Below are 26,664 nucleotides of genomic sequence, written 5' to 3'. Positions count from 1 at the left end.
GCTCAAGGAAATTTATTCCCCACATTTTTAGCTAAATAAAAAATGACTCTGGTGATGTATCAATATCATACATACTCTGGATTACAACAGCATCAAAGACTGTGTGTACATGTTAGTCTATAGTTTATACTATGTTATTAGGCAGAAAAGTTTTTATTGATTATATAGAATTTATTTACGGTTTTAAAATTTGACCTTGTTTTGGTTGATGAAATAGTCAATGAAGGGAAGAAAAACCAACAACCTCAATATGGTACTCTTCAGGGATGTCTGTATTAAAGTTAGAACTATGTGATTGTCTTCCTGTAGTTCTTGGTTTTGCAACATAATTGTATATTTTGCAACGTTGTCTGCCTCTTGTACACTGGTTGGAAACTGAACCAAAAGTTTTTTTTAATTTTTGAGATAAACTTCCGTCAGGAATATGAGTGTCGTTAATCTCGGGTTGGGTGTCACTTCGGCTGAGGATTCGATACCGCTTTGACGCCGCCGTCAGTGCTCCTTCTGAGAGCACAGGCTGTTATGTGTCCTCAACACCTGATCAGTGCCGTGCCTCGAACACGCCCGTGCGTGCAACGTAGTGCAGTGCCCCGAACGGCGTGACGTCAGTCACGGCCTCCTACATGTGCAAAGCGCCCGGCCGGGTGTGGCATTGCGCAACTAAATAATTTGTTCATGCATTCGATAAAACAAACAAAAACTAATACTTGTACAATAGCTAATAATTAATGTTAATTCAATAAGCATTTTGTAAACGAAGATAATTCACAAAACTGGCCGAAATCATCTTCCCCCGCTCCGCAGTTTCCCGCGGAATTTTCCCCCTCCCTGGCCCCGGTGGCCAGGGAGGTTAATCAGTCACCATCCAGCACTCGCCCGGGCCGGCAGCTCCACGCACGGGGAGCCTTCATCTTTCGCGCCTTCCTCACCATTAACATGCAATAGGTAATTATAGTCAAACAGTTTCCACAGCTCCCCGGTCGGCCCCAACCGGCCGTGCGATATTTCGTGCGGTCCTTCAATATAATGAGTGACCCGCCATCGGGTCTTTTCTTGTGCTACGTAATTTAAATCGGTGACCCACTGTGGCACCGGCGCCTCACGCTACTGAAACTCCCGACAGGGAATTAGTTCATCGCCCACGCGGGGCGGCACTGTGCCAAACGCGAGACCAAGTGTACGGACGAATCAGCAACTGGGACGTGCCACGGTCACGGCCGCGATATCCAGACGGATTACGCCGTGCCCGTACCCAGCATAACGTGGCCCTCACCACCACGCGGAGTAACCGCCATTGTGTGAACCACCTGAGCGGGACACCCGAACTTTACCCACACCCGGGACTAGCCATAGTGATTATAGTGTATTGTTTTTGTGTTAAGTAACTGTGTAAGACCAGTCGTAAATGTATTTCACGTTACGTCCCAACTTTCACGTGTGCAGAAACCGGCGTGCCGCTCACCCGAGCATTCATCTCGCAACTCGCCGGGTAACTACCCCTCTTAACGTACTAGTCGCCAGACTACCGAGTGACGATAACGAGTACCGCCAAGTGAGGGTGGTGTAGGCAGAGTGGAGGTCGACGATGATGCGGCCAGTCGCGTGAGAGTGCTATATGTAACGTGTGCGGCGCAATAAATTAGTTAAAATTACGTGTGTATATTTTCTACTACGGTGTCCTGGGAGGCCTTAACAGCCCGGGGGGCCCTTTGCCGACGCGTCCCTGCCTGCAGCCATGAGGCCAGGAACCCAGCCCTTGAGATCAAAATTAACCAAAACCCTTTTTATTAACGTAACGTCAAACAGGCAGCGGGGACGGCGTCAGCTTAAAACTCGTAAACTATGAACGCTACAGAGTTGAAGTAAATATATCTTAGTAGAGCAGATTTCCTCGTAGTCATTACATATGATTCACCCGATTAATATTTTCAGAGATGACATAATGAGCATTGGTGTGAAACATCGAATTTAAGACAGTGAGAGCTGTAATTCCGAAAGTAATGGACCGATTTGCTTGATTTAAACTTTAATTTGCTCGTGAGTAAGCACTGAGTATGCAGAAAAGTGTTTGATAATGGACGTGGATATGCTCTCTGATGGTTTTAGGGCCGTATTCCAAGACACAAAAATAAGGGTTTAGGTGTTGAATATGCGATACCTGTACCCTAACCATATTCCAAGTGCACGATAGGACACGGCCAGTACCTTATTTTTAGGGCACTGATTTTTGGTGTCCTATCTGTTGCCGTTTCGTTGCCAAAATCACGCGCATGCGCAGAGCTCACTTTTTCGTTGATTTCTCCCAGATGGCTGAATCGCATCTGGCGCCATTAACTCATATATAGTCATTTTAATTGTAATCGGGGGATGTATAATGTGTTTTAGTGTGTCAAATAAAACTTTATAGTAGCAAAAACTATTCTGAAATATATTTGATTACTTTAATGGTCATAAAAACAAATACAGTAAGTCCTCGGTTTACGTCGGGGTTACGTTCCTGAAAACCGCGACGTAAATAGAAACGACGCAAAATGAGCCATGTTTCATGCCACCGGCCGGCCACGGCCCAAGGTCGGCCGGAAGCGCTGGCATACAGACGTGACAACGAGCAATTTTATCAGCAAATGACAACCAACAGCGTGGGAAACAAGTCCAACTATTCTCCGTTCACTCTTACCTGAGTTTTGGAATAAACAAAGCCTCTTGTAAACAAACATTTTCATTGGCTGCCGGCCGCCGCGCACATTATTCGTGCGCAAGAAATAGTCCCTTGGTTACGTACCATTTGTAAGTATTTTTACACTGTCTTTTTATAACAATTGTTGATGTATAGCATTATAGCGATTCATCATTAATTTCCAATACAGTTTAATGTGTCAGCAAGTCTGTACTTACAATTATGTTAGCAGACGCCGTGTGTACGGTGGCATAGACAAAAGGTACTGTACAGTGTACCGTTGATGCCCGGCGCAACAGTTGCATTTCGGATTCGCGCGCGCACGGTTTGTTATGGCTGACGTCGGACCGAGTTTTGTAAAACACAGAACGGGAAAGCCTTTGAAAAGTGCACAGAAAACTATTGTGTTGAATGTTTTTAAAACATTTTCAGACAAATATCCGGATTGTCGTGTGAACGATATCGCGAGTTTAACTGAGGAATTTAGGCGTGTTTCGAAGAGCAGTGTGCTTCGTGCAAGGAAATAATTACAGGACACCGGGACATTAACATCTTCCGGGAAGAAAAGGAAACTTGAGTATCCTGTTATAAAAACTTGTGATGATTTTGTGAAGACGGTTATTAGGCGTAAATTGCATAGTTTTTTCTTCGCAAATGAACCACCTACGCTGAACAAAGTGCTACGGTGCTTCCTGTTATATTACGTCTCCGTTATTTTATTAGCACCGACTGTACTGAAGTGTGTGTGTTGCAACTAGTGCTTGGCGCGCCAGATGAATTCAGCCTATCACTTGCTGACGCGGCGCAGTGATACGGCGGTGTTTGTTTATTTCAGAACTCAGCTAAGAGTGAACGGAGATAGTACTTCTCAGCTTTATAGAATGGTTATTTAACCAGCTGCTTTATTACCTTTATTGATTGAAATATAAAAACATATATAGTACATACTGTACGTAAGAGCAGGAAGCGTCCCTCATTATGTATGATAAGATAAGGCGGTGAACGTGTAGCTTACGCTACATAGCATAAATTAACTACCGATGGAAACAAAGAAATATAAACGAATTATATACGGTGTTTTGGTTAAAATAAAGATTTACGGTCATTGTAAACGACGTTATTGTGAATCGGCGACAACTTAAATTGAAACATGAGTACTCAAACATTAGCGACATTAATCCGAAACGACGTAAATCGGTACGACGTAAATAGAGGACTTACTGTAATCAACAACTTTAAAATAACCTAGTGTGTCAAATAAAACTTTATAATAGCAAAACCTATTCTGGAATATATTTGAATAGTTAAATGGTCATAAAAACAAATAATCAACAACTTTAAAATTACCTGAGAAAATTAAAATTACGCCAATTAATTCGCACGATAGTGCTGCTATCTGTAGGATTTTGGCGTATCAAATCCATCGATGGTTGCCAAACATCCGCTAGAATGCATTGAAATCAGTTTCTAGCCTCGTACAGGGCACAGTTTATTAAAACAGTTGCTTTTTCGTTTCCTAACAGGAATTGGATTGGGACGCGTTCTGGAATACAGTCTGCGAGATAGGTTACAGTTGTATCCCAACAAGGTAGTGCTTATTCGCTACCTTACCTGAATGTTTTGGAATACCGCCCCTAGTGTTGATATGGAGTCATTTGAGACAATGGTTGTAAACGATGGGCCGAGTTTGTCGTGGTTTGATGTCACAATTTTTGTGGCAAGGCCACACAACCATCAAGTAAGAAGTTCATCGAATCCACATCAAATAAAAAAAACGTCACATTCTAGTTCAGCGCAATGGAAATTCATGAAACATACCACTGGCGACTGTAGTCCAAAATATAGCCTAACCAGAATTTTTTTTCAAGTTCTAACACAATTAAACATCAATGTTAAGATCCATCTGTTTTTATTACAGTTGACTAGCTAAAACATGGGACATGCTAAAAGCATATTGCTTGCAACAACCTAAGAAACCAGGAATATTGGTTTTTTATTAGCTGCAAAAATTAAAATGCTTGGCTTGATTTTTAGGTTTGGTGAAGCAACATTCACCAGCAGCCGCCAGCAGTCTCCAAATGGAAATAATGCCTACAAATTACAGTGTACGACTAGGGCAGTATTCCAAGACACAAAAATAAGGGTTTAGGTGTTGAATATGCAATACCTGTACCCTAACCATATTCCAAGTGCACGATAGGACACGGCCAGTCCTTTATTTTTAGGGCACTGATTTTTGGTGTCCTATCTGTTGCCGATTTGATACATAACTGTATATATCTTTTTTCCTCTTTAACGAACTTTAACGGAACTTTTACGATTACAATTTCCCCCCCTAATATCTTAAAAAAAAAAAAAAAAAACAGCAAACAAATTTGGCCAAAAATTAATCGTTTAATCTTGTAGAACCAAAATTAAATATTTTATTTCACATTATAGTTCCATTGTTTTAAATAATAAGCTAAAATTATGATGGATTCCACGAAGTACAACTGATTATAGCATCGCACAAGTCCTCGTTTATTAAAACGACTGCCGATCTGATACCTTACAGGGTTTCAGTTAGGACACGTTTTGGAATATTACCCGAGAGTTAGGGTACGGCAGTTGCCCAACAAGGCAGTGCATATTCGCTACCTTACTCAAACGTCTTGGAATACCGCCCTTATGCTGCCTTCTTGTATTACATTCGACATATTTAAAATATATTTTTTTAAAACATTTATTAGTAAAAATTTTAAGGTTAGCTTAACATAAGTTGTTCTATCATATTTGTTAAAATTATATATTATTACAAAACCTTGGATGCTAGTTCTCGTATTATTCGTTTTTCCTATACTAATAGAAGTGGTCCTTTGTGATATTTGTTTCACAGTTAGTACTACTGATTCTGCGAACATGTGCTTTTTGTTCGCAATTGGAAATTATATTTTGTGGTAAATATGATTATGTTGTGTTATGATAGGTTATAAAAAAAGTATTATTAATTTTATGTTGTTTGTTAAATCAGTTGCATCTCAATGTTAATTCGTCAATTGTAGGGTTTATTTAGAGTAATTAAAAACGATGTTTGAACACGAGGACACTGACAATCAAACTTCAAATGAAGGAGCACATGTGCTAAGTAATCTAAGTAGAAGGGTTGTGGAGTGCATTGGACCAGCATTTTTGAGTTTTTGGCAGAGTCAGCCTGGAATTACTAGTGATATTTTGTGTTTGGAAGAGGAAGACGACGTAGAAGATACTGCTAGTACTGTTTTTGATGAAGACGATGTTACTTTTTTAAGAAGCCTAGATCCAAAACTTTGGAAGCATCAGGATCATTATGCTGTTCTGGGACTCTCGAAGTTGCGTCACAAGGCCACGGATGAGGACATTAAAAGAGCGTATCGGATTAAAGTCCTTCATCACCATCCTGACAAGCGCAAAGCGAAAGGTGAAGAAATACGTCGCGAGGATGATTATTTTACGTGCATCACGAAGGCATGGGAAATACTTGGCAACCCGCGGAATCGCCGGTCGTTTGATTCGGTAGATCCAGAGTTTGACGATGAAATTCCATCAAACAATGATTACTCTAAATCAAACTTCTACACAGTGTTTGGAAAAGCATTTGACAAGAACTCACGATGGTCGGAGAGGCAACCCGTGCCAAAGCTTGGGGATGCAAATTCCACGCGTGAACAAGTAGAAAAATTCTATTCATTTTGGTACAATTTTGAATCTTGGCGAGAATACTCTTATCTAGATGAAGAAGAAAAAGAGAAAGGACAAGCACGTGAAGAACGAAGATGGATAGACAAACAAAACAAGGCGGCCAGAGCACGGAGGAAGAAGGATGAAATGACAAGAATAAGGTCGTTAGTTGACTTGGCTTATGACTTGGATCCTCGTGTGCAGAAGTTCAAACAAGAAGACAAGGACCGGAAATTGGCCGTGAAGCAAGCAAGGAAGGATGCAGCAAGGGCCAGAGTTGAAGAGGAAGAGCGCAAGGTACGCGAGGTAGAAGAAGCAGCTCGCAAGGTTCGAGAAGAAATGGAAGCAGAAGAGAAAGCAAAGCAAGATGCAATCAAAGCAGAAAGAGATGCACAAAAGAAAGCACTGAAGAAAGAAAAGACAGCTCTTCGTAAGTTGGTAAAGGCCAATAATTACTACGTGATGGAAGACAAAGAAACCGTGAAGCACATGGCCAGTTTAGAGAAGATTTGTGAATGTTTAGGAGTGGAAGACTTGGCAGTCTTGATGAAGTCATTATCGCTAAACGGTAGAGAAGCCTACCTAAAAGCTATTCACGAGGTGGACCAGCGTATAGAGAAGGAGCGTCGCGAACTCATGGACAAAACAAAGCGCCAGAACGGCAACGACTCCGAGCGGGGCAAAGCGGGATCTGCCCCGTGGAGCCAGGAACAGCTGCAGCTGCTGATCAAGGCGGTGAACATCTTCCCGGCTGGTACGAACCAGCGGTGGGAGGTGGTCGCCAACTTCATCAACCAACACAACTCGGTGGAGGCCGCCTCGCGCACGGCCAAGGAGGTTCTGGGCAAGGCCAAGGACCTGCAGAGCTCCGACTACTCCAGGAACCTCCTGAAGACCGCCGCCAACGAGAAGGCCTACGACAACTTCGAGAAGGTGCAGAAGGGCAACGTGGACGTGAACGTGGCGACGTCGCAGAGATTCGACGGGCCCGCGGAGCAAGGGGCGCCGTGGACGGCCAAGGAGCAGCAGTTGCTGGAGCAAGCACTCAAGTCGTACCCCGCGTCGACGCCGGACCGCTGGGACAGAATAGCCGAGTGCGTGCCATCGCGCTCCAAGAAGGAGTGTCTCAAACGCTTCCGAGATCTCGCTGAGATGGTGAAGGCTAAGAAGGCAGCGCAAGCAGCCACGCTCAAAGGAAAATAACACAGGTTGATATTCTAGCCAACAAATTGTGTTCCTTTCACCCAAAGTTTTTCGTGAAACATTGATTTTATTGACTGGCCACACACAGAATAATTGATAGCTTTAAAGTATGTAAGCATTGAATGTGGTACTAAAATTTTTCTAATATCAGTCTCAGTGAACAAATTATGTTCCCCATCCATGTGTAATATTTACATATGACATTGATGTACAAATATTATGACATCTAGCGATCTGAAATTGTTATAATTTTATGGGCTAGCAGCAACTTATGAACTCACTCTTAAAATTTATTTTTGTTTAGCAGGACACTATGTAGGACTGTACAATGTGCAGTATTTTTTTTACAGCAGTTGAAATAAAGTAATATAAATGCTATGTTGCCATTGAGCTGTTACCGAAAATGTGTGCATGTTATAAATATGCCTCATTTAAATATGATGGGTTTTTTTTTGTAAATAATTGTAAGATGATGGTATAGCTCTGAAGAATATTGACTAATTTATTGGAAAATCCCAAAGATGGTATATTTTGCTTGTAGGTACAAACCTAATTTTGCCATGTGAGGATAAGACTTACGACAAGTTTAGAAATTGAAAATTTTAAAACTAACAAAAATTTGTAAAATAAATATTTTTTAAAATCTTGATTGCTAGCAATCTTATATTTTACCAACTGTAGTAAATGTTGTTTGCAGGTTAAAATTTGGTTTTGTAAAACTCATTCTCTCGTGGGTAATGTGTTACAAGAGCAGCCTTATACACAATAAAATAAAATTTTTGAAAATGTTTTATGTTAGTATTTCTTATTAAACCTGATCTATCTGTGAAGGGAGCATTGAGATATTGCCAGAATTTTATTAGGTAAATAAATATTAGACAATTTTTGAGTGGTTTGTTTATATTAATCAGCCATTAGCGCCATGCTGTATACGATAAATGACTATGAGATTGTCATATGTCTTGTGGAAATAGAGTAATAAAAACTAATGCAATTGTACAATCTTATTATAGTTAACATAAATTAATGAAGTAGTGCCCTTAAATCAATGTCTATTAGTTAGCTTAATATGTAGGTACTATTTTAGGTGTTTTATATATCCTTGTGTAATTTTTTCTATTGTGGGTACTTTCATTGGCAGTTGATTCGTAAAAAAGCATATTCAAAGTTTATGCAAACGAGTAGAATATAAATTCTGAAATGCTTTTTTTTTCTTCTACTTTCTGACATGTTTTCATGTTATTCTCTAAGAGGGTATGGTGATACCGGTACTTTAATTAGTTTACCAGTAGTTCTTGATTTGAATGAGTGTTAAGGTTAGGTTAGAAACATGAAAAATAGCATAATATTGTGAGAACAGGTGGTTAGGTAATGTTCTTTAAATGATTCATGCATTAGAGAATTTTGATTTAATGCAGTCTTTTTTGGACATATGCAACTGCAATGGCATATGTGCAAAAAACTGCATTAAATCAAATGGTTAGATAATGTTGGCTATATTAAAAATACTGTAAAACTGTGTTGTGGGTTAGGTTAGATATATTATACATACTATAAAACAGCTAGGATGGTTTGTTAGTTGCAGTTAGCTTTGTTTTAAATTTGTTGTCACTAACCAATCAATGATCTAACCTGACCAGCCATTTTCAGGATATCACAGTATTTGTAATGTTTGAAATTAAACTCACCAGTCATTAAAATCGCAAACTACTGGTAAAGTACCTACTTAAGTATCACCATGCTATCTTACAGAATGTTAAAAAAATATGTTAGGAAGTGAAACAAAAAAAAATTGCATTTTTGTTTCCTCTGTTGGCAGAAGCCTCAAATCTGCATTTTTAATGTTGAATTGAATACCTAATTGTTGACTTTGATTGCTTGAATTCGACCATTAATGCGTTGTAGGTTGTCATGGTAATTTTAATTACTTTTTCATTTTAATGGCTCTGAGAATTCATGGAATGGTGGAGTGCATTTGCTGTAGTATTGCAAATTAATTTTAATAATTGATTAAATTAATGTTGAAACAATTTTATTGTTGATGGATGTTACTGACTGCACATAACTGCAAAAAATGTTAGTTTTTTATCTTTCTGTTTTGTATGTTTGATGGGATTTTTTTACCACCATTGGTTACGTGTTAATATTTTACTAACAGTATTTTGGTTAGTTCAGTTTCAAAAAATAGTACGTAAATTTGTTGTTAACAGATAAAAATTCTTGCAATTTTTTTTTTTTTTTTGGGAGGTTAAGTTTTGGCCAGTATTTGTGATTGCAACTAAAATGAATGACTGTAAAATAATATTTATGGTTGGTTCCATAAATGAGAAACATTCATAATATTGTAAAATAATGATAATGATTAACTATCATGAAATGGAATTAATTTTTTCAATTGTATTTTAGATAAATCAGAATTTTTGCTATGCATTAGAATGTAGGATAATTGTGTGGTTTAGCAAATTAAAAGTGAGTGACTAATGATGGAAAATTATTGAAATCGCACGCACACAAGTGTCTGTGGCGGAAAGTTGTAGAATCCAAGATGGCAGATGTGATGTCCTAATTCAAAATGGCGGATTCAAAGATGGCGGCTGCAGTCAAGGTCATATTCAGAGGTCAATGTCATTATTACCTAGAGGCTTGAGTTTTGGCCATTTTAAGAAATTTTAAGTTGCACCTAGGAAAATCAAGAACCAGTGAGGAAAATGAAGTCTATATTTTTTTGTGGGGAAAATGGGGAAATTGTCCTTTAAAACTGAAATTTTTCATCTAAATAGGTAATTTTTGAGGTTTTTTAGATTTTTTTGGTAGAAGAGTTTTCCTTAAAACTGGTAATTTTGGCAAAATTCTGCAAACATTTGACCATTTTGAAGGTCAAAATCATGCAAATGGCCACTGTGATGTCACAATCCAATAAGCCAGCACCAAACATACTTTTATCTATACATTATAGCTTTTCAACCAACAATTTTTGTGAAATTTATCACACTCCACAAAACAGAGAATACACAGTATTTCAGAATCCATTGGGAAATCTGAGAAAAATCTTTCCATGATAATCTAGCAACATTAGTATTACTTAAAAAAAATTTGACTTTTTGTAGAAGGCTGCTTTCATAAAAAGTACCAAATCAAAAATGATGCAGAAATCTTAAATTTTTAAAATTAAAGTTTTAAAATAATATAACCTTATGGCAAATTACATGCAGAGCTAAGTTTATTTAGTTAAATAATTCTATTTTTTTTTGTGTGTTGTAAAACCCCAACTCATATTTTTGAAAAAATTTAGGATATCAGAAACAAAAATTCTCATTAGCACGTTATGATGTGTACAGTTTCATTTACTATACATTTTAGACAGTTAAAAGTAGATTGTGAGCTTTCACTGCCATTGTCTAATAGACTACTTTGGATTTTGAGGTTGAGCTGGGCTGAATTGGTAGATTGTACCAATGTTTACCTCTGCATTGCAACCTTCAGGGTTGATAAATCAACTGAGTGGTTGTTTCTCTATGCTAATTGCGAAACATCGGTAAACGCTGCCACCGTGACGTAGCTGCAATCTCGAAAGCCAAGATAGTTCAACCTAGAGAATGTGGACCCCATTTGTTTTTGAGTGGGTTTTGTACCACATTTGCTGCGTTATTTTAGTAATTTGATTACTTGCACACGTGATGGAGAGGCAACTAATGTTGCCGTGAAGGACGCTGCTGCAGAGCTTCCACTGGAGGACTTGCACACCGTAGCAAAGTGACCTTTCGTGACGACTGTTACATGTCGAATATCTGGCTGGACACTTTTCTCGAAGATGCCTTCGCTAGCCACACCAAAGTAGCATATTCACAGGGTTTTGTTTTACTCACAGTCTGTTTTTTGCTCCCTAGGAATTGTAAGAGTTAGGAAGAAATGAACCTAGGTCAAAAAGAATTGGTAACTCTTATTTGGGCAATGAGAACGACTTTGTTTTTATTTTTTTTATTTTTTTTTACACGGTAAAAAAGCAGACATCTGGAAGAATTCAAATGCAAAGTAAGATTTGCTTGGAGGTGAAACTGCTTAGGCAATACCTAATATCATGCCATATGCGTGTGTTGTAACATAATATTGTCTATACAAATATGCTCCACATAACCTTTAGTAATAAAATAAATACATGTCAACAAAAGTACTTCACTCGAAATATCATGAGATATAAAAATGGGACCATCATTGTCTGATACATAAATTATTCATTTTTCTAAAAGTCACAAGACACTGAACATTACAAACAACACTAGTGGATGGTGGGAGGCGGCAGCACAATACTCATAGTTGTATGGTGATGTGGTCAATTCAATTACTCTGTCCTGAAACATCTCCCAAGTCTGTTTTTCGATGGTCCGTTGAGCAGGTCCATAGGCGCACACGTTTGTTTGGCGACTGTCAATGTGAAAGCTTAATGACATGTTCAGCTGCAGTCGTATGTTTCAAAGGGTCACCAGAAGTAAACATTTTTTTGTATTTATTTAACAGAATTTATCTTCCAGTCATTTCATGCCACAAAACAAGAATTTTAAGATCAAGTTTATCACCACCAATTTTCACTTCATAAATCAATCCCAAATATTTATTTTAATCCTTGATACTTCTTGAAAATTTACAATCTAATTTAGTGAGATACACTACAATGTCAACATCACTGGTAAAAGAAGGGGGTTGTCTGTAAAGTCGGTTTACGGACGATAATTTAACGTGATAACGTCATAAGAAAATATTGATGAAAAATTGTATACTTTTTAATTTACAAATATTATTTACAGTTTTTGCAAGTTTAATTTAAATAATTTGTTTAAATATAATCACGAAAAATTAGTTAAAAAGCCCGCCTTAGACTGTTTGATATTTTCTTGCATGGGGGTTGGCCGGTTCTTGCACGCTCGGCTCAGGCGGAATGTGACAATTTTTTGTGCGTGCAGCCGGCGTTCATCGATTTATAAGACGTCACGTCAAAATCTTTTTGCAGCTTAAATAAAAATATACGTAAGTCATATCTAGGATAAATTTTTGATTTTAAAAGTAGTGGGATTTTTTTAACCAAACCTATAAATTATACTGCTTAAACTCATGCTAGGCAATATACGCAGTGATGTCTGAAAAACTAATAAATATTTATCCTTCAAAACTTTGTGTCACTCCTATTGATCTTGTGATGTTTTTAAAGTAAACAGCCTGTACAATTTCTTTGATATGTTTACAGGAAAAAAAATTATTACAGAATGAAAAAAGATATCAAGCACACACTGACACACCTGATTACAGGATACAATAAAATGATTTAGCGTTCTTTAGGACTCGTTAATATTGTACAGCTGTATTTTGCCGGCTCTGCTCTGCACTTGGTTCATTTTAAGAGACTCCAACTGATTTTAATTCAGATTTTCTATTCTTGTAACTCATTCTTCATAACTAAGCACTGATAACTACATTCACCAAGCTACACTATAATTTTCTGAATACTTATCACATTTCACCACTATTACAAACCTGCTTTACTACTGGTTTCCAAACAATTCTTGCTAGGAGCGATGAATGCAGTAATTTTCAATGATTTATAGTGTGTGTCTGGTTTGGAGCTTAATAGTATAGACTATGCTTACATTCCTTAGATGCCTGCCTTTTGAAATAAACATGCATTTTTGGAAATTTGGGGGGGGGGGGGGGGGGAATAGGAAAAAAAATTGACCTTTTATTGCTAAAAATTTAAGTGTTTCTGAATTTTTAACGCCAATACGAATTTATAAAGGCCTTAAGTGGGAAGGATTCAATTCTACAGAACGCTGGCTCGGGTCCCAAGTATGTACGTAGTCGTGGATTCGAAATGACACCAAAGACACTTTCTCATTTTACAATTTTATTGGAAAAGTTTCAAAATGAGTACAAATTTCAAGGTTGAGTGACATCACTACTGCGTCGACGGATGCACCCGACACTGTCGCTACCGGGAGGGAGGGACGTGCCTCCCGCGACGGTCACAGCTCGGTGTGCGGGCGGCTCGCCTCGCGGGCGCACGGGCAGTCGGAGTGAGGCTGGGGCACTGGCTCCATGCCTTCCAGCACGGACACGGGGCTCTCGACTCGCCGGCTCCACTCCTGCACACACAGCCCGCGCTCGCCGGTACAAACTGCTCTGGCTAGACACAGGCACTTCACGTGTGTGGTTTCATTTTCAGGCCAGTTTCGTTTTTAAAAGGGGAGATTTCTAGGTTACTGTTTTCACTGAAGTGAAACCTTTGAGAGTAATATTTCAAGGCCGAATTCTGACGCAACGTTATCGTGAAACACTGTTTTGAAACGTTTTCGATGCGAAAAGGGCGGAGAATAGGTACTTGGCCGAAGAGAGAAGATCTGAGGTTTGAAGTGACCAAGAAGTTTCACTTCTATCACGTGTACTGAGTTACACACACTTTTTTTTTTTTTTTGAAAACTCCGTTTATTCATAAAGATAGCACATTTTTCAACACACACGACTCTGAAATGTTAATTGACGCTAAGTTCATCAACAGTGTCATTTTGTCTGATACATGATGCATTTTACGATAAAATAAATTGTAATAATGTCTAACTAATGGGAACAATAAAAATTAATCAGCATGTATACGTGTGTTTGAAAAATGTACCGATGTCGTAATAAAAAAGTTGCAATATATATAATAAAAAAAAGAAGCTAAATTTTGTTCCAATATATTTAGTACATACCAATTTACATTCGTTGATTAATTTGGATTAGGTCTTTGAAAATTGAATTAAGTTTTGATTAAACAAGCTGATTAATCTCATGATTTTTGGTTGCATTTCGATGCTTTATGGTTCATTAATTTGCATTTCGGTGTACTACATGGTTTACCGACATGTTTTTGGTGTTATTTTGGTTTTACCGCAATTCAACATAATAATATTGTCTCTACTCATAGATTGCCAACGTTTTTGACACAACTTTATAATGTAATGAAATTTTAATTGTATCTTGACCTTTTTTTTTAAGGAAAATTAGGAATGAGAAATTTGGAAATACATTTTCTTGTATTTCATCAAGTTCGTCATCTGATAGTAATCAATTTTTACTTGCAGGGAGATGTAACTAAAAGACATCTTTGTTTTTGTCAACAATTTTTTTTATATCTTTTAATATTAACTTTTTTTTAAACTGTTTTCGAGCATAGAACACATTATATAATGTAATACCTTGTTATTTAATTGCTTCCTACTGCTGCAAAAAAGTTTCTCCTGTGAAATATTATTGGTTTTTTTTCCTTCCTTCCTTCTCTTATTTTAGAATGACTACGACTGTAATTAAAACTGTCATTATGAACTACTTATGGTGTTATAAATAAAAAAAAATAAAAATAAAACATCTACTATTATTATAATGAATTAATAATATTAATTAATAAAATTACACATGATAAGATTTTTAAAGTTATCAAGCCAGGTAGTACCAAATATGGCCTGGCCCTCGGACTCTGTGTATTCGCCTGGAGACAGCAAATCGGGACTTTGAAAATTTCTGACCGGGGAGCTGGAAAAATGTCCCGGCGATTGAGGCCTCGACAGGCCGGAAAAAACCTGGCGCTCGGGGCTTTCTGTCCGCCCATCGATACGCCCATTTGTGTTATGCAGGGTGGGGAGGAGAGAGACATGGTACTGACGTGCAGCAGCACGGCGTGGTAGCAGAACACGTGCTGTGGCAGCAGGTGTTCCTGCGCGAAGCGACGGCCCTCTCCGGCGATGGCCTCCGCCCGTGCGTCGTGCTGCTTCGCCCACGACACCCTCTGCACCAGGTCGCCGAGGTCTTGGCTGAACGGCACGTAGTGCTTCCACGGCTCCAGCGACTTGTAGAAGAACTCGTAGTACTTGGACTCCTGCTTCAGCACCAGGGATCCCCCTGCCAGGAGGTACGGCAGCCGGTACGCCGCTACGGTGCCGTCTATGTTGATCACGTACTTGTACTGCAACATTCCACCATCACAATCCCCAACTTAGCAATACTATTTCACAACTAGTATTGCCAGGGCCGGATTTAGGGGAGGGCAACCGGGGCAAAAGCCCCGGGGCCTCCACAAACGGATAGCCCCCACAAACGGAGGGCCCGAGACTTCGGAAAAAAAATCTTTCCAATTCCGACAAATAAACACTAGTAAACATCTTTTCCTTTGATATTCTTTTTTCGCTGTTTTACCTTTATCCTACAGTACTTTGTACATACATGATTATATTATTGTTAAATATTAACAGAAATATTCATTAACACTAAAATTTAATTTCATATAATTCTTGTCTCCGATTATATTTATGTATGTTTTTTTAAATACTAATAGAATCTACTTGAATTCACAATAAGTTATTTATTGGAAAACTCGACTGAAAAAAATTGTTCATTTTATTTGGAAAATAATTTGGGGCCAGGGGGCCTCCGCTCCTCTGTTGCCCCGAGGCCTCCAGACCTCTAAATTCGGCCCTGAGTATTGCTATTTAATGCCTACATACTTACGCTCTCCATTATATGCATGCACCACAAAAATAGCCCTTTTTGTACTTTACATTCCATCGCCTGCATTATTTATTTTCTGTGCTACTTGCCCACCGACATTGTTTGTTCATTATTCGTAGGCGAGCAGCTAATTTCCTTTCCTTGCATCTGTACTGACTTAACAGTCCTACATGGATTGGCTGACAGGGCAACCATGCACAACTCTGCATGTGGACTGTAGGCAGTAGTGGTGCCGTTGTATCATTCCACAACCTCAAATGCTCTGTGGTGAAGATATATTTCTTTAGTTGGAAAGAGAGAACATTCTCGAAATATTTGCACACTGTCTGAAATATTTGTCCACCGTTTTTCATACGAACAGCTCCTGGAGTTGATATTACTTAAGAATATTTATATTTGATACTGTTTCGTAATTGTCACGGTCACCATTATTATCATAAACTTGGATTAAAGCTCTAGCGTGTAGTTGTGTCTGTTTCTGGAAAAATAAAGTGTTCAATTTTTGCCCATGAAAATAATGCCATGTTGGGATTTTTACTATGAGGCTAAATAATTGACCTTTTTTTAAAGTAGTCTGACTTCAAAATTGAAAGGCGGAAATTTAAACAGGATACGTACAATAATATTATTAGATGAGCTGCACATTGAATTTAAGACTGAGGTTTTCGGAAAAGTTATGTTATTTAATTTATTGTTATGCACCTAAATTTTAATTAAAATTTAGTTTAGTCAAATACTTCATTTTAGCTTGTAAAAAAATTGGAATCAATGTTATAGTAAGATTCTAAAGAACCACCAAATCTAAAATTTTCTTTAATTTCGTAACCTTAAATTTTTCTTGCTATTTTTTGCTGTTTCTGTTTTAACCACGTGCACTCACATCAAAGAACCTGAAAAAAGAGATATGCTTCTCCTTTGGCCCATAATCGGCCTCCTGATCCCTGAAGAAGAAGAAGTTGGTGAGAGATGCATTGAAGAGGTGCGGATGTTTGCGGGCGATCTCTATCAGTTGCAGTCGCTCCCTGCGCGAGTCTCGTCCGCGCCAGAACGCCTTCTCCGCCCGGTCCCGCCACGGGACATCCGTGTTGCCCTGGACGGAGAGCATGTCCAGGGTCACTCTGAAAGGACGCGCGTGAAGCCGCTCGTTAAACAAACTACTCTTGGTCTTGGACCTTACAAACAAATTACAAAATCAACACGTACGAAAAGGACAACCAAATTTTTGAGGAAGATCCAATTTAATTACTTAACATAAGTATTTTTTTCTGACGAGATTTAAAAAAAATTTGAAACAAAATTGTTGTATCCACACAAAGATCACACAATGTTTAGTTACCCTCCTCACATAGCACAACTGTCTAATCACAGAGTTTCTAGACACAATAGCACAACTTTCTAGTCGCGTAGTTTGTAGATGCTGTTACGAACGCGAGAGGCAACACTGCGATGCGTGCCAGGTTCGGAGTGGGCTGGCGGCCAATGACGTCATGCGCCGTCCATTGATGTTAAGCATGCCACGCGTGCCTGGCCGGATTACAAGAGTCTTCGCTATCCATCACCCCTGCTCCCCGCACACCGTTCTGCCTCGAGGTATTGTTACCATTTAGCGGCCTGGGAATTCCGGACTTACAGAGGCTGCCGCGAGGAGTGGCGTTGCTGTTCTGGGTATTTAGGGAGTCAGGTCGGCCAGGGATGACGCGACACATCACAGCCGCTCTCATCCTTCGAGAAGGATGCCACAGGTATATATATACATGATGATGCTGGCTTCCGCGAGAGTTCCAAGCGAGTTCCAAGGGTTTGAAGAATTCTGAGAGTAGGGGAAAGAGTCTCCTCGTCGAGGAGGAATACTGGCGATACCCGTGTGATCAGCGAGAGGTGACAAGGGCAAGTGGCCCTTGGTGAACGAACCGGACCTATCGGGAGGCAATACCTGCAAGAAGACCTGGCTAGCCAGTCGGGTGTGACGAGCGATAGTTGGGGACTGCACTGCGGCGCGGCGTGGGTGAGTGTGCAAAGGAAGCGGACAGAGGCAAACAAAAGAGCACGCCACTGTCGAGCCAAATTCCATCGGAAAGTGTTAAATGTTTCAATGATCAATTGTAAGACATATTGTTGTGGACAGAGATCTCGAGTGCAGTGATTAAATTTATAGTGTAAACATTAGTAATAAATACAACTGTACTAATTAACTGGGCTATCCCTTACAAACTCGGTAGTTCTCCCCACATAAATCGTAAAAATACAATAATATAGCAAAACTGTCTAGTCGACACTCACCTGCCCATGCACTCTAGGGTGGCCTCTGTGAGGTCGTAGGTGGGCACAACTATGTCGTCTGTGTCGTCAGACCCGCACCAAGCAAAAACGGGGTCCCGGTGTCCTTGCTCTGCCTTCACCAGAGGCCAGTCTCCCAGGTTAAAGAAAAATTCCATATCGGGAAGACGGACTTTGCGTGCCAGCGACAGCAGGATTGCGTCCACAAACATTTTGAACCCAACATGTTGCCCGTAGCATTTCCTGTGGATCTGCAACAAAGCACGACAATTTTCAAGAGGAAACAAAATATATTAACCCCGGGTTGAGTGAACAGAGATGAAATTTATGTGTGAATATCATAATAACCTACACAGTGTAGTCCTGCTAATCTGAACCCTACTGATCTGAGTATCTGGCTAATTCGTTGAGTAGGGTGAAAATGATATTTTAAAAAAGAATAATTTTGTATTATAAATATTATTTTCAATATCTTGGCCAAATTATCAACATGTTTGATGATTTTGTACTTGTAAAACTGTTGAAGACTGTATTAATGTAATAAATTAAAGGCCACAGAGATGTAGTTTACTACATGCTGTTGCATTACAGCAATTATTCTCCTAATCTGGAAATATGATAATTTCAACAGGTTTCAACCCCAAATAGTTAGGATTAGCAGATGCCACTGTATTATTTTTTTTTTATTCATGATAATTATCTTAGACAGATCAAAAACTTCAGCATGGTAATAAATTAATATAACAATAAATAAAACAATTAAAACATAGGGTATTGCCATTTTTTTTTTAATTTGCAATGTGATTTTTTGTAATGTGATACTAAATTACCTTAGTGTTTTTTATTCTATGCCATGGATCAGGAATAATGTACGAAACATTTACCAAAGGCTGGTTTTGACAAACATTTTAGTTTAGTTTCCGAAAACAAAATAAATTAATATAAATTATTATTGAACCTCAGATGTATGCTATCACTATCAGTAGTGTCTAGAATTTTCAGTGTTAAGCAAGTTAAAATATGTTTGTTGTTAATAACACTTCTTTAAATAAATCAAAAGTTTGTTACTTTTAGTAATTTATGAACAATAATACGGCAAACTCAAAATCAAACATACATTTACTACATCCTTTTTCCATCCATCTTGATGTATTTATGTATTGTTTCTTCACTATGACGTTTTTTAAGTGTTAAATTACGAATGCAGATGCTTAATTTTTGGTATTAAGTATCCCTAGCCATAAGTTCATAATACCGTAGATATATAAATATTCAGTGCAGTTGTGTTATATGTTAGTACGAGTAAACTTATATATCTTGAGATTGACATGTCCCAATATCATCAAAAATTGTGTTTCTGTAGCTGGTTTATAAAGAATGTAAAAGCATATACAGTATGAGTGAAATAATGAATTATTCATTACAAGGCTAAGCATTGCACCAAATACTGTTTAAAATAATTTTAAAAAAGAAGTGCAAATGGAACTTCTATGGAATTGCAAGTTCCTTTTTTAAAGAACATCAACCAAAACATTTTTTTTTAGAAGTAGGGGAACTTGAATTGGAACTAATTCAATTTAGCAATGGGGGGAATTTTAGCTGAAACTACTCACTTTTTGTGGTGAATCTTCAAAGCTTTGTCAATACCTTTAGTTATGATGTTGATTTACCTAAAATGTGAGGGACATTTTACACTACAATAGAAGCCAACAGACAATATTATATGCCTACGTTCAATCACTAAAAGACGTAAAAAAAAAAACTAAATTAATTTTTATTGTTTTAATATTTTTGCGATTTAATCTTTATCACAATAAAATTTAGACAGTATACTTTTATGGGGGAAAAAAATTATTAAATAAAAAACATGGTAAACCAAACTATTTGTGGCACAATTAGTTTCCCTGCAATAATTGGCATCCTGTTGTGTGCCGTACAGTATACCCTGGTGGTTGCTGCATTAACAGATGAAGGGTTATACAAAGCTTCAAAGACAATACTCAAAGCAGTCGAGTAACTTACAAAATCACATCGAACACATGGCGACTCATTTCCGTCACAGTGGGTACGCCATGCCGTTTCAGCTGTTAGCGATACGATTTGTATCTGCCGCGAACACAAAACTTGACATACAAAGCTATTTATTTGTTTCAGTGAGCAAAACCTTTGACACACCACCTGACACACAAAGTTAAGAGTTATTGCTAAGGTTTAAAGTTCAGCATATAGTAGACAAAACTTGTGGGAAGGGGGGATGAAAAATTGGTGGGTGTAATGAACTTCATTGACATAATTATAATTAATTATCTGCATATTTTAATTTAAAGTACAATTTTTTTTAATTAATGTAAATTAGTAATTTTTTTAGTGTTATCATTACCAAAATATGATTACGTAACACGTAACATCATTTGTGGACAAACCTGGCTGTCTTTAATTACGTAGTTGCAGATACTCATGCTGCCTGGGTGGTCGTATCTCTTAATCAAACCGCTGCGTAAACTTGTGAAGTTGACTGCTGTGAATTTGTTCAGATCGGAGTCTATCTGCGAGTATGAGGATGGACAACCGTACTGTTTCAACCACGTCGACATGGATTCGACTGGACATAGACATTCTTCTCCATTAACTGTACCTGCACAGACAGAAGTGATCGTGTTGAACACACTAGCACCAATACAAAACTTTTACATGTAATTCTATCTACTATAATATTACAAATACATATATAAATACCATTTCCTTCTTCTGGCTATGAATGGCATTGAATTGAGTGAAAACTACTAGTTGTAAAAAGTGTAAAATGTATAAAATATAATAAAATACATTCCAAATTTCTCCAAATTTCATCCCAAAGAGAAGCTCGATTATACCCCTCGAACCAATATCTAGGTGTCAAGGTGTCAAAAATAAAATACTGTACATGAAAAGAAAAACATTAACTATTGTGTTGAAACATTCAACCATTTAAATGCTTTTTTCGCTAAGTTTCCAGGTTCAACACATGTCAAAATTTTATTTACATTATTACATATAAAATGTTCTATGTCTTGGGAAATGGTAACATGATAGGTATACAGAAAAAAAAACTAGAGTTGGTAAATTAAGACTTTTCAGTGTTAAATTTTAGTAGAATTTACTACATTTCCTCTAATAATTTTTCTTAAGTTCTTATACCTTGAAACTCTATTCTTTCAAATACTAGAGATTCGAAGGGTTTCAAGATTTGACAAGGTCCGTTTGTGATGTACGCAATTTCTTTTTTTTCTCACAAATGTTTCCTGAAGTGCTACAAATTTGATTGGCCCATTCCTATGGAAAAAAAAAAAAAAAAACAAGTAGTAACCAATCACACGCGTTTGCACAAAGGAAGGATAAGCACACTGCATCATCGTTGATATTGAAGTGCCTCCCAAGCCATTGACCTGCCCCAGCTACTAGGCCTTATGTGAAAGTTGTGGAGCGCACATTGTGCAACGGACCAACTACAAGGACTACTCATCCAAAATGAACATGTTCCTTCCCCCTATGGATAACTTGTAATTAGGGATGGGTTAATCAAATCCTTGAATACCATCAAATCCTTAATATTCAAAGAATTCAATATTCAAGGAAAAAGATTCGATGAAAAATATTAGAGGAAATATAGTAAATTAAAACAATTCTACACTGATTACCTCTGAAGTTTACTAGGTAAATAATTTTCTAATTAAAACAATATCTGTTGTGGTTTATGATAGTGCTAAACTTGGGTGTTATTAAGAAGAACTACTTATCAGTAATTAATTGTAATTTGTTAGAATGTAATAATTTCATGAAGTTGCTTGGCTAGTGGGTATACCAAAGGCCAGGATTTCACTGACGGTTGACATTTCAGTAGCCAACTTCAAGGTAGGAGTTACCCACTGAGGTTCTTGGAAATTCTCCTGACTAAAAACTCTCCCCTACAGGGGAGTGTTTCCTGATTGGTAGCAGCTGCCAATCAGAGCCAATCAGGAAACACTCCCTACTTAACCAAGAGTTATTAAAGGCAGGAGAATGTCCAAGAATCTCAGTAGATTAACTGCTATTCTGAAGATGGCGACTGCAAGGTTGACTGAAGCGTCGATGAAATCTTCGTCTTTGAAGCGGCTAGAACACACAAGCCAAGAAACTTCAGGACAATGGCAGTGAAAGCTTGTGATCCTTATTACATACATATATGGTTTCATGTTTGATTGCCAGATATAACTTATTTTTAGTATATGTTGATTATGTAAAATGGTTCAATGTAACAGAAAGCATGTATGACTTAATTGTGCTAAATAAAACAACAAAATAAATAATATACAAACATACCTTCACGCTGAAAATTTTACTTTAATGTGTAACTCAGACATGATAATACATCATTTGTTCGGTCATATGTTTGGGCACCTGCCTGTCACCGCGTAAGGAGAATCCGCAACGTGCTCTCCTTGGTGCGTTATCTGGATGCGGAAGTCCACACAGCTGTTGTAGACCTTGTAGCGGACGATGAAGCTGCCGTCCCTCCGATCCAGAACGTTCACCCACACCCGACACACCCTCGCACCGCTCGTGCCGGATATCTCCACGGTGAACACTTCACCCGGGGACAGCGTCAGCCTGGTGGAATAAAATAGGGTGTGGCTGTATCATGGACACGGCCGTGTGTTGTACGTGAATACGCTTGACATTATATATTTTAGATTTTTTTTTAATTTTAACACCATAAAAATTTACTGTAACTATTTTACACTAATGTTTTATATATGCAATCGATAGATTTCGATGAGAGCTGACGATTAACTTAACCAAACGTCGTAGCTCTCCGAGTCAAACATTATACTAAAATGGAAATCTCGAAACGCAGCAAACTCAAAATGGCGGTGCTTCCCCCACCACCGCGTGACGATGCGTCACAGTCCTCGCTTAGCGTAACGAATTCTTTGATCCAGTGGTGTAATTAAATTTTGGATGGAGATGATAGAAATGTAGCTGCAACACCAAACTGTATCCCCTGATTTTGTTATCATTTTGTTATCATACCATGCATGTTTGTGCAGACTGTGTTACACTAGGTTGCTGCTCCTGTTTGTGCAATTGGCTCACTATGTTTGCCATGTTACACAACTTCTTCTTCCTGCTGCATAATTCTGCCTACTCCAAAAGTTATTGTATCCATATTTGACCAAAGAGGCACATTTGTACTCCAGCAGATTTCATCATTTCCAATATACATAGGTTCTCTCTTAACTTTTTGCTGTACAAGTATTGAAGGCTAGCATTTATAATATACAATTCATCCAGTGTATACAGTATATTAAGTAGTATGTAATCTTAAGTTAGATAATTTTTATATTTGTTGTACTTCAAGACTGTCTGTAAACTATTGTATAACTTGCTTCCAGATAATTGGACAACTTTCTGGAAAACATTTGTACTATTTATTTGGATGTAAATGTAATTATTGTTCTGATTGTTATGATTGTTAATGCCAATATTCTTATTAAGTGGTGTAAATTTTTATAACAAAGTTAATTATTGCATTTGAGTAAGTAATGAGATATGAGGATAAGTATTCCGAGTTATTTAAATAATGGTCGACATTATTCTTGGTACTTTACACCAACAATGATTCGTATTGCTTTATTTTGAAGGCGTAAATCCTGTATTTGATGTGAAGACATTGCCCAGAAAATTATAAATGACATTATATAGTGCAAATCTGCAAAATATATTTGTTTGTTTAAGGGATGATGTTGATACAATGAGAGATTATTTACACAAAGCAAAACATGCTGCACTGAGTTCTGGAATAATGCTATTAATTTGTTAATTTCCACATAAATAACTGTTTAATATTAAGACAAGGAATTTAGTCAATCAGCTTTCACTGAGGTAGGAATCATCATTAACGAACAGTAAATTATGTTGTTAATTTTCTGTCGGAAATGTAAATAAGCTTAATTGAGCCATATTTAGAGTACGTAGGATTATTTGCAAGAAACCACTACTTTAGTTCGGGGCTACGAGTGCTATGAGATATGAGTAGGTTTTGAGAGATTTGGTTGCAGTGTAAGATAATGGTGTCATCAACAAAAAGAATGAGCTCAGCTTTATTAGAAATTATAGATGGCAAATCATTGATACCTACTTATAATAAATAATAATGTATTCCTGCCACTCTCTTTATGGTCTACTACTTTTGAGTATACAATTCTATTTTTTTTTTATGAATATCTATTCCACGGAAACAACTCAATGATTGTTTACTGCATGGACAGCAAAATATTTTTTTTTAGTTAAGGTTGATCACTCGTTAAATGCAAAGTTTAAGACAAAATTCTACACAACTTTAAAAACAATAAAGAAACTACAATGTTATTGATTGGTGTTCCTCTTTTATTTATTTAAGCAACATACACTTCTGGCTTCACTTCATTAATCTTTGATGACATACAGAGAAGCGCCAATGGCCATTGGGTGATTTCGTTTCGTATTCCAAGCCTTTTTAATTATCATACCATCGATCAAATTACCATACGTAGATTAACACCCCAGCCTCAACCGGGACTCGAACCCATAACCCCTCGCACCGTAAGCCGGTGTGCATCCGACTACGCTACGGAGGTCTGAAACACTTCTTGCTAACTGGAAATGCTCAATTAATTCAAACTAAAAATTATTCCCAAACCAATAGACAAAAATGTCCTACTTGGTACCAGAAACATCAACAGCCTGAATGAAGAAGTACCGCGCCGGCATCACAATATCAGAAGCAGACAATCCTGGTCCCCATACTTCGCACAGTTTCGGATCTATCATAAGAGTTAATACTGGTTCACACGGTAACAATAAAAATATAATACTAATTCCCATTAATAATGTTAAACACATATTTGCTTTTATTGAGTCCGCGTAAAATTCATAACCTTATTAGCGGTCAGTGTAAAGTATATAGTCAGAGAAAAAGAGAGCACAGAATGGAATTTCACAAGTTTACAAACTAAACACCGCTTGTAGCGCTCCAACCAAGTGAAGAACCTCAACTACACAACCAAGCGCGCGCAATTTGAATGTGAAGATCATGTAATCCATATTTCCAACAGGTTTTATTATATTATAATTTATAGCATGCAATTATTTCCCTGAACTTTAATTATCGTTGTGAAACACTAGTTTCGAGAAAAATAGTGGCCATTCAAGTGCACATTACCTAAGTTCTATGTTGTTGTTTTTTAAATTCAAAATAATATAAATTTTCAAAGCCAAAAACCCAAACATTTTATGGCAAAAAAATTATACATATTCTAACCGAAAATTATACCTTTCACTGCAAAAAAATTGGACTTACTGAAGCCAAAAATTAAACTTTTATCTGATATAAATAATAGTCATAAAACACTCTGGAACAATGCTACTTAACTCATAGAGAATGAACACTCGATAAAAAAAAATATACGATACCTATTGCCTCCTGTGACGACTCTTAAGGGCGGTAATGATATGGCGCCAGTTTATGTGTGATTTACCCGTGCACCAACATACAGAGTAATGAGAGACTGCATGACTTCTAGGGCCTGATGTCACCATGTGGCTTCCAGGCAGTAGAGTGTGGAGCCAGAAAAGTTTATCCCAGTGTGTTTCAAATTCCAAGGATGCTACTACCCTACCGAATAATAGGCGATGTATTTGTATATGTTGTTTAATAAACACACTCACTGTACATTTAATTTGTATGCCATGAACTTTTCCTTGCATGGAGTCGGAGACTCGTTGGTACGCATCACATTATGGAGTGCGGAAGGAAGCTGGTCCTCTAGATCATTGCGGGATCTCTTCTGTAGCGAATATTACTACTGACCACGATACTGATCATTGAACCAGACTAATTACCTAATAGGCACTCGTGTTGTACAGGTTTGATGCACTGGGATAATACACTGAACATGATGTGCTGAATAAAAGACCCCAACACAATACTACATGGGGATCCTATTATGATTGAAAAGTATGCTAACACAGAACACATGATGTAAAAAACCCAAGCTTTAAGGTATGTGACCTAATACTGACGTCGTACCACCGGAGGCCATCCGAGCCCTGTATCAGCCCGCCAGTATTAGCTCCTGCTGGTGGAACGCACCCCTAGTAAACCCAACCCAGGTCAAGCGCGGAGCTGTGACGCAAGTACTCCCAGTGTTACAATTTTGCCACAGAACTCCACCTAGCGCGCACAACTGTCAATTAATCGCTGAACGCACTGGTAAAACAATCTT

The 26,664-nt window shown here is 37.9% G+C and overlaps 2 protein-coding genes across 2 annotated transcripts; one reads left to right on the top strand and one right to left on the bottom strand.

The window, feature by feature from the left end:
* The first annotated feature begins 5,546 nt into the window (after positions 1 to 5,546).
* On the top strand, positions 5,547 to 8,366 carry LOC134535049 (dnaJ homolog subfamily C member 2). Its single transcript, XM_063373888.1, has one exon. It carries the CDS (start codon positions 5,744 to 5,746, stop codon positions 7,574 to 7,576), a length of 1,833 nt encoding a protein of 610 aa, XP_063229958.1. The 5' UTR covers positions 5,547 to 5,743; the 3' UTR covers positions 7,577 to 8,366.
* Positions 8,367 to 13,452: 5,086 nt separating this feature from the next.
* LOC134535048 (protein O-glucosyltransferase 2-like) lies at positions 13,453 to 25,343 on the bottom strand. The gene is made up of 7 exons (XM_063373887.1): positions 25,101 to 25,343; positions 22,803 to 23,008; positions 20,806 to 21,017; positions 18,386 to 18,633; positions 16,986 to 17,223; positions 15,264 to 15,563; positions 13,453 to 13,707 (listed from the first exon to the last, which is right to left on the bottom strand). The coding sequence occupies exons 1-7, from the start codon at positions 25,280 to 25,282 to the stop codon at positions 13,588 to 13,590; spliced, it is 1,506 nt and encodes a 501-aa protein (XP_063229957.1). The 5' UTR covers positions 25,283 to 25,343; the 3' UTR covers positions 13,453 to 13,587.
* Positions 25,344 to 26,664: the final 1,321 nt, after the last annotated feature.

This window comes from Bacillus rossius, chromosome 8 (genome assembly GCF_032445375.1).
Source record: "Bacillus rossius redtenbacheri isolate Brsri chromosome 8, Brsri_v3, whole genome shotgun sequence".
In the NCBI taxonomy this organism is placed as follows: domain Eukaryota; kingdom Metazoa; phylum Arthropoda; class Insecta; order Phasmatodea; family Bacillidae; genus Bacillus; species Bacillus rossius.
This window is presented reverse-complemented; position numbering and strand designations above follow the sequence as displayed.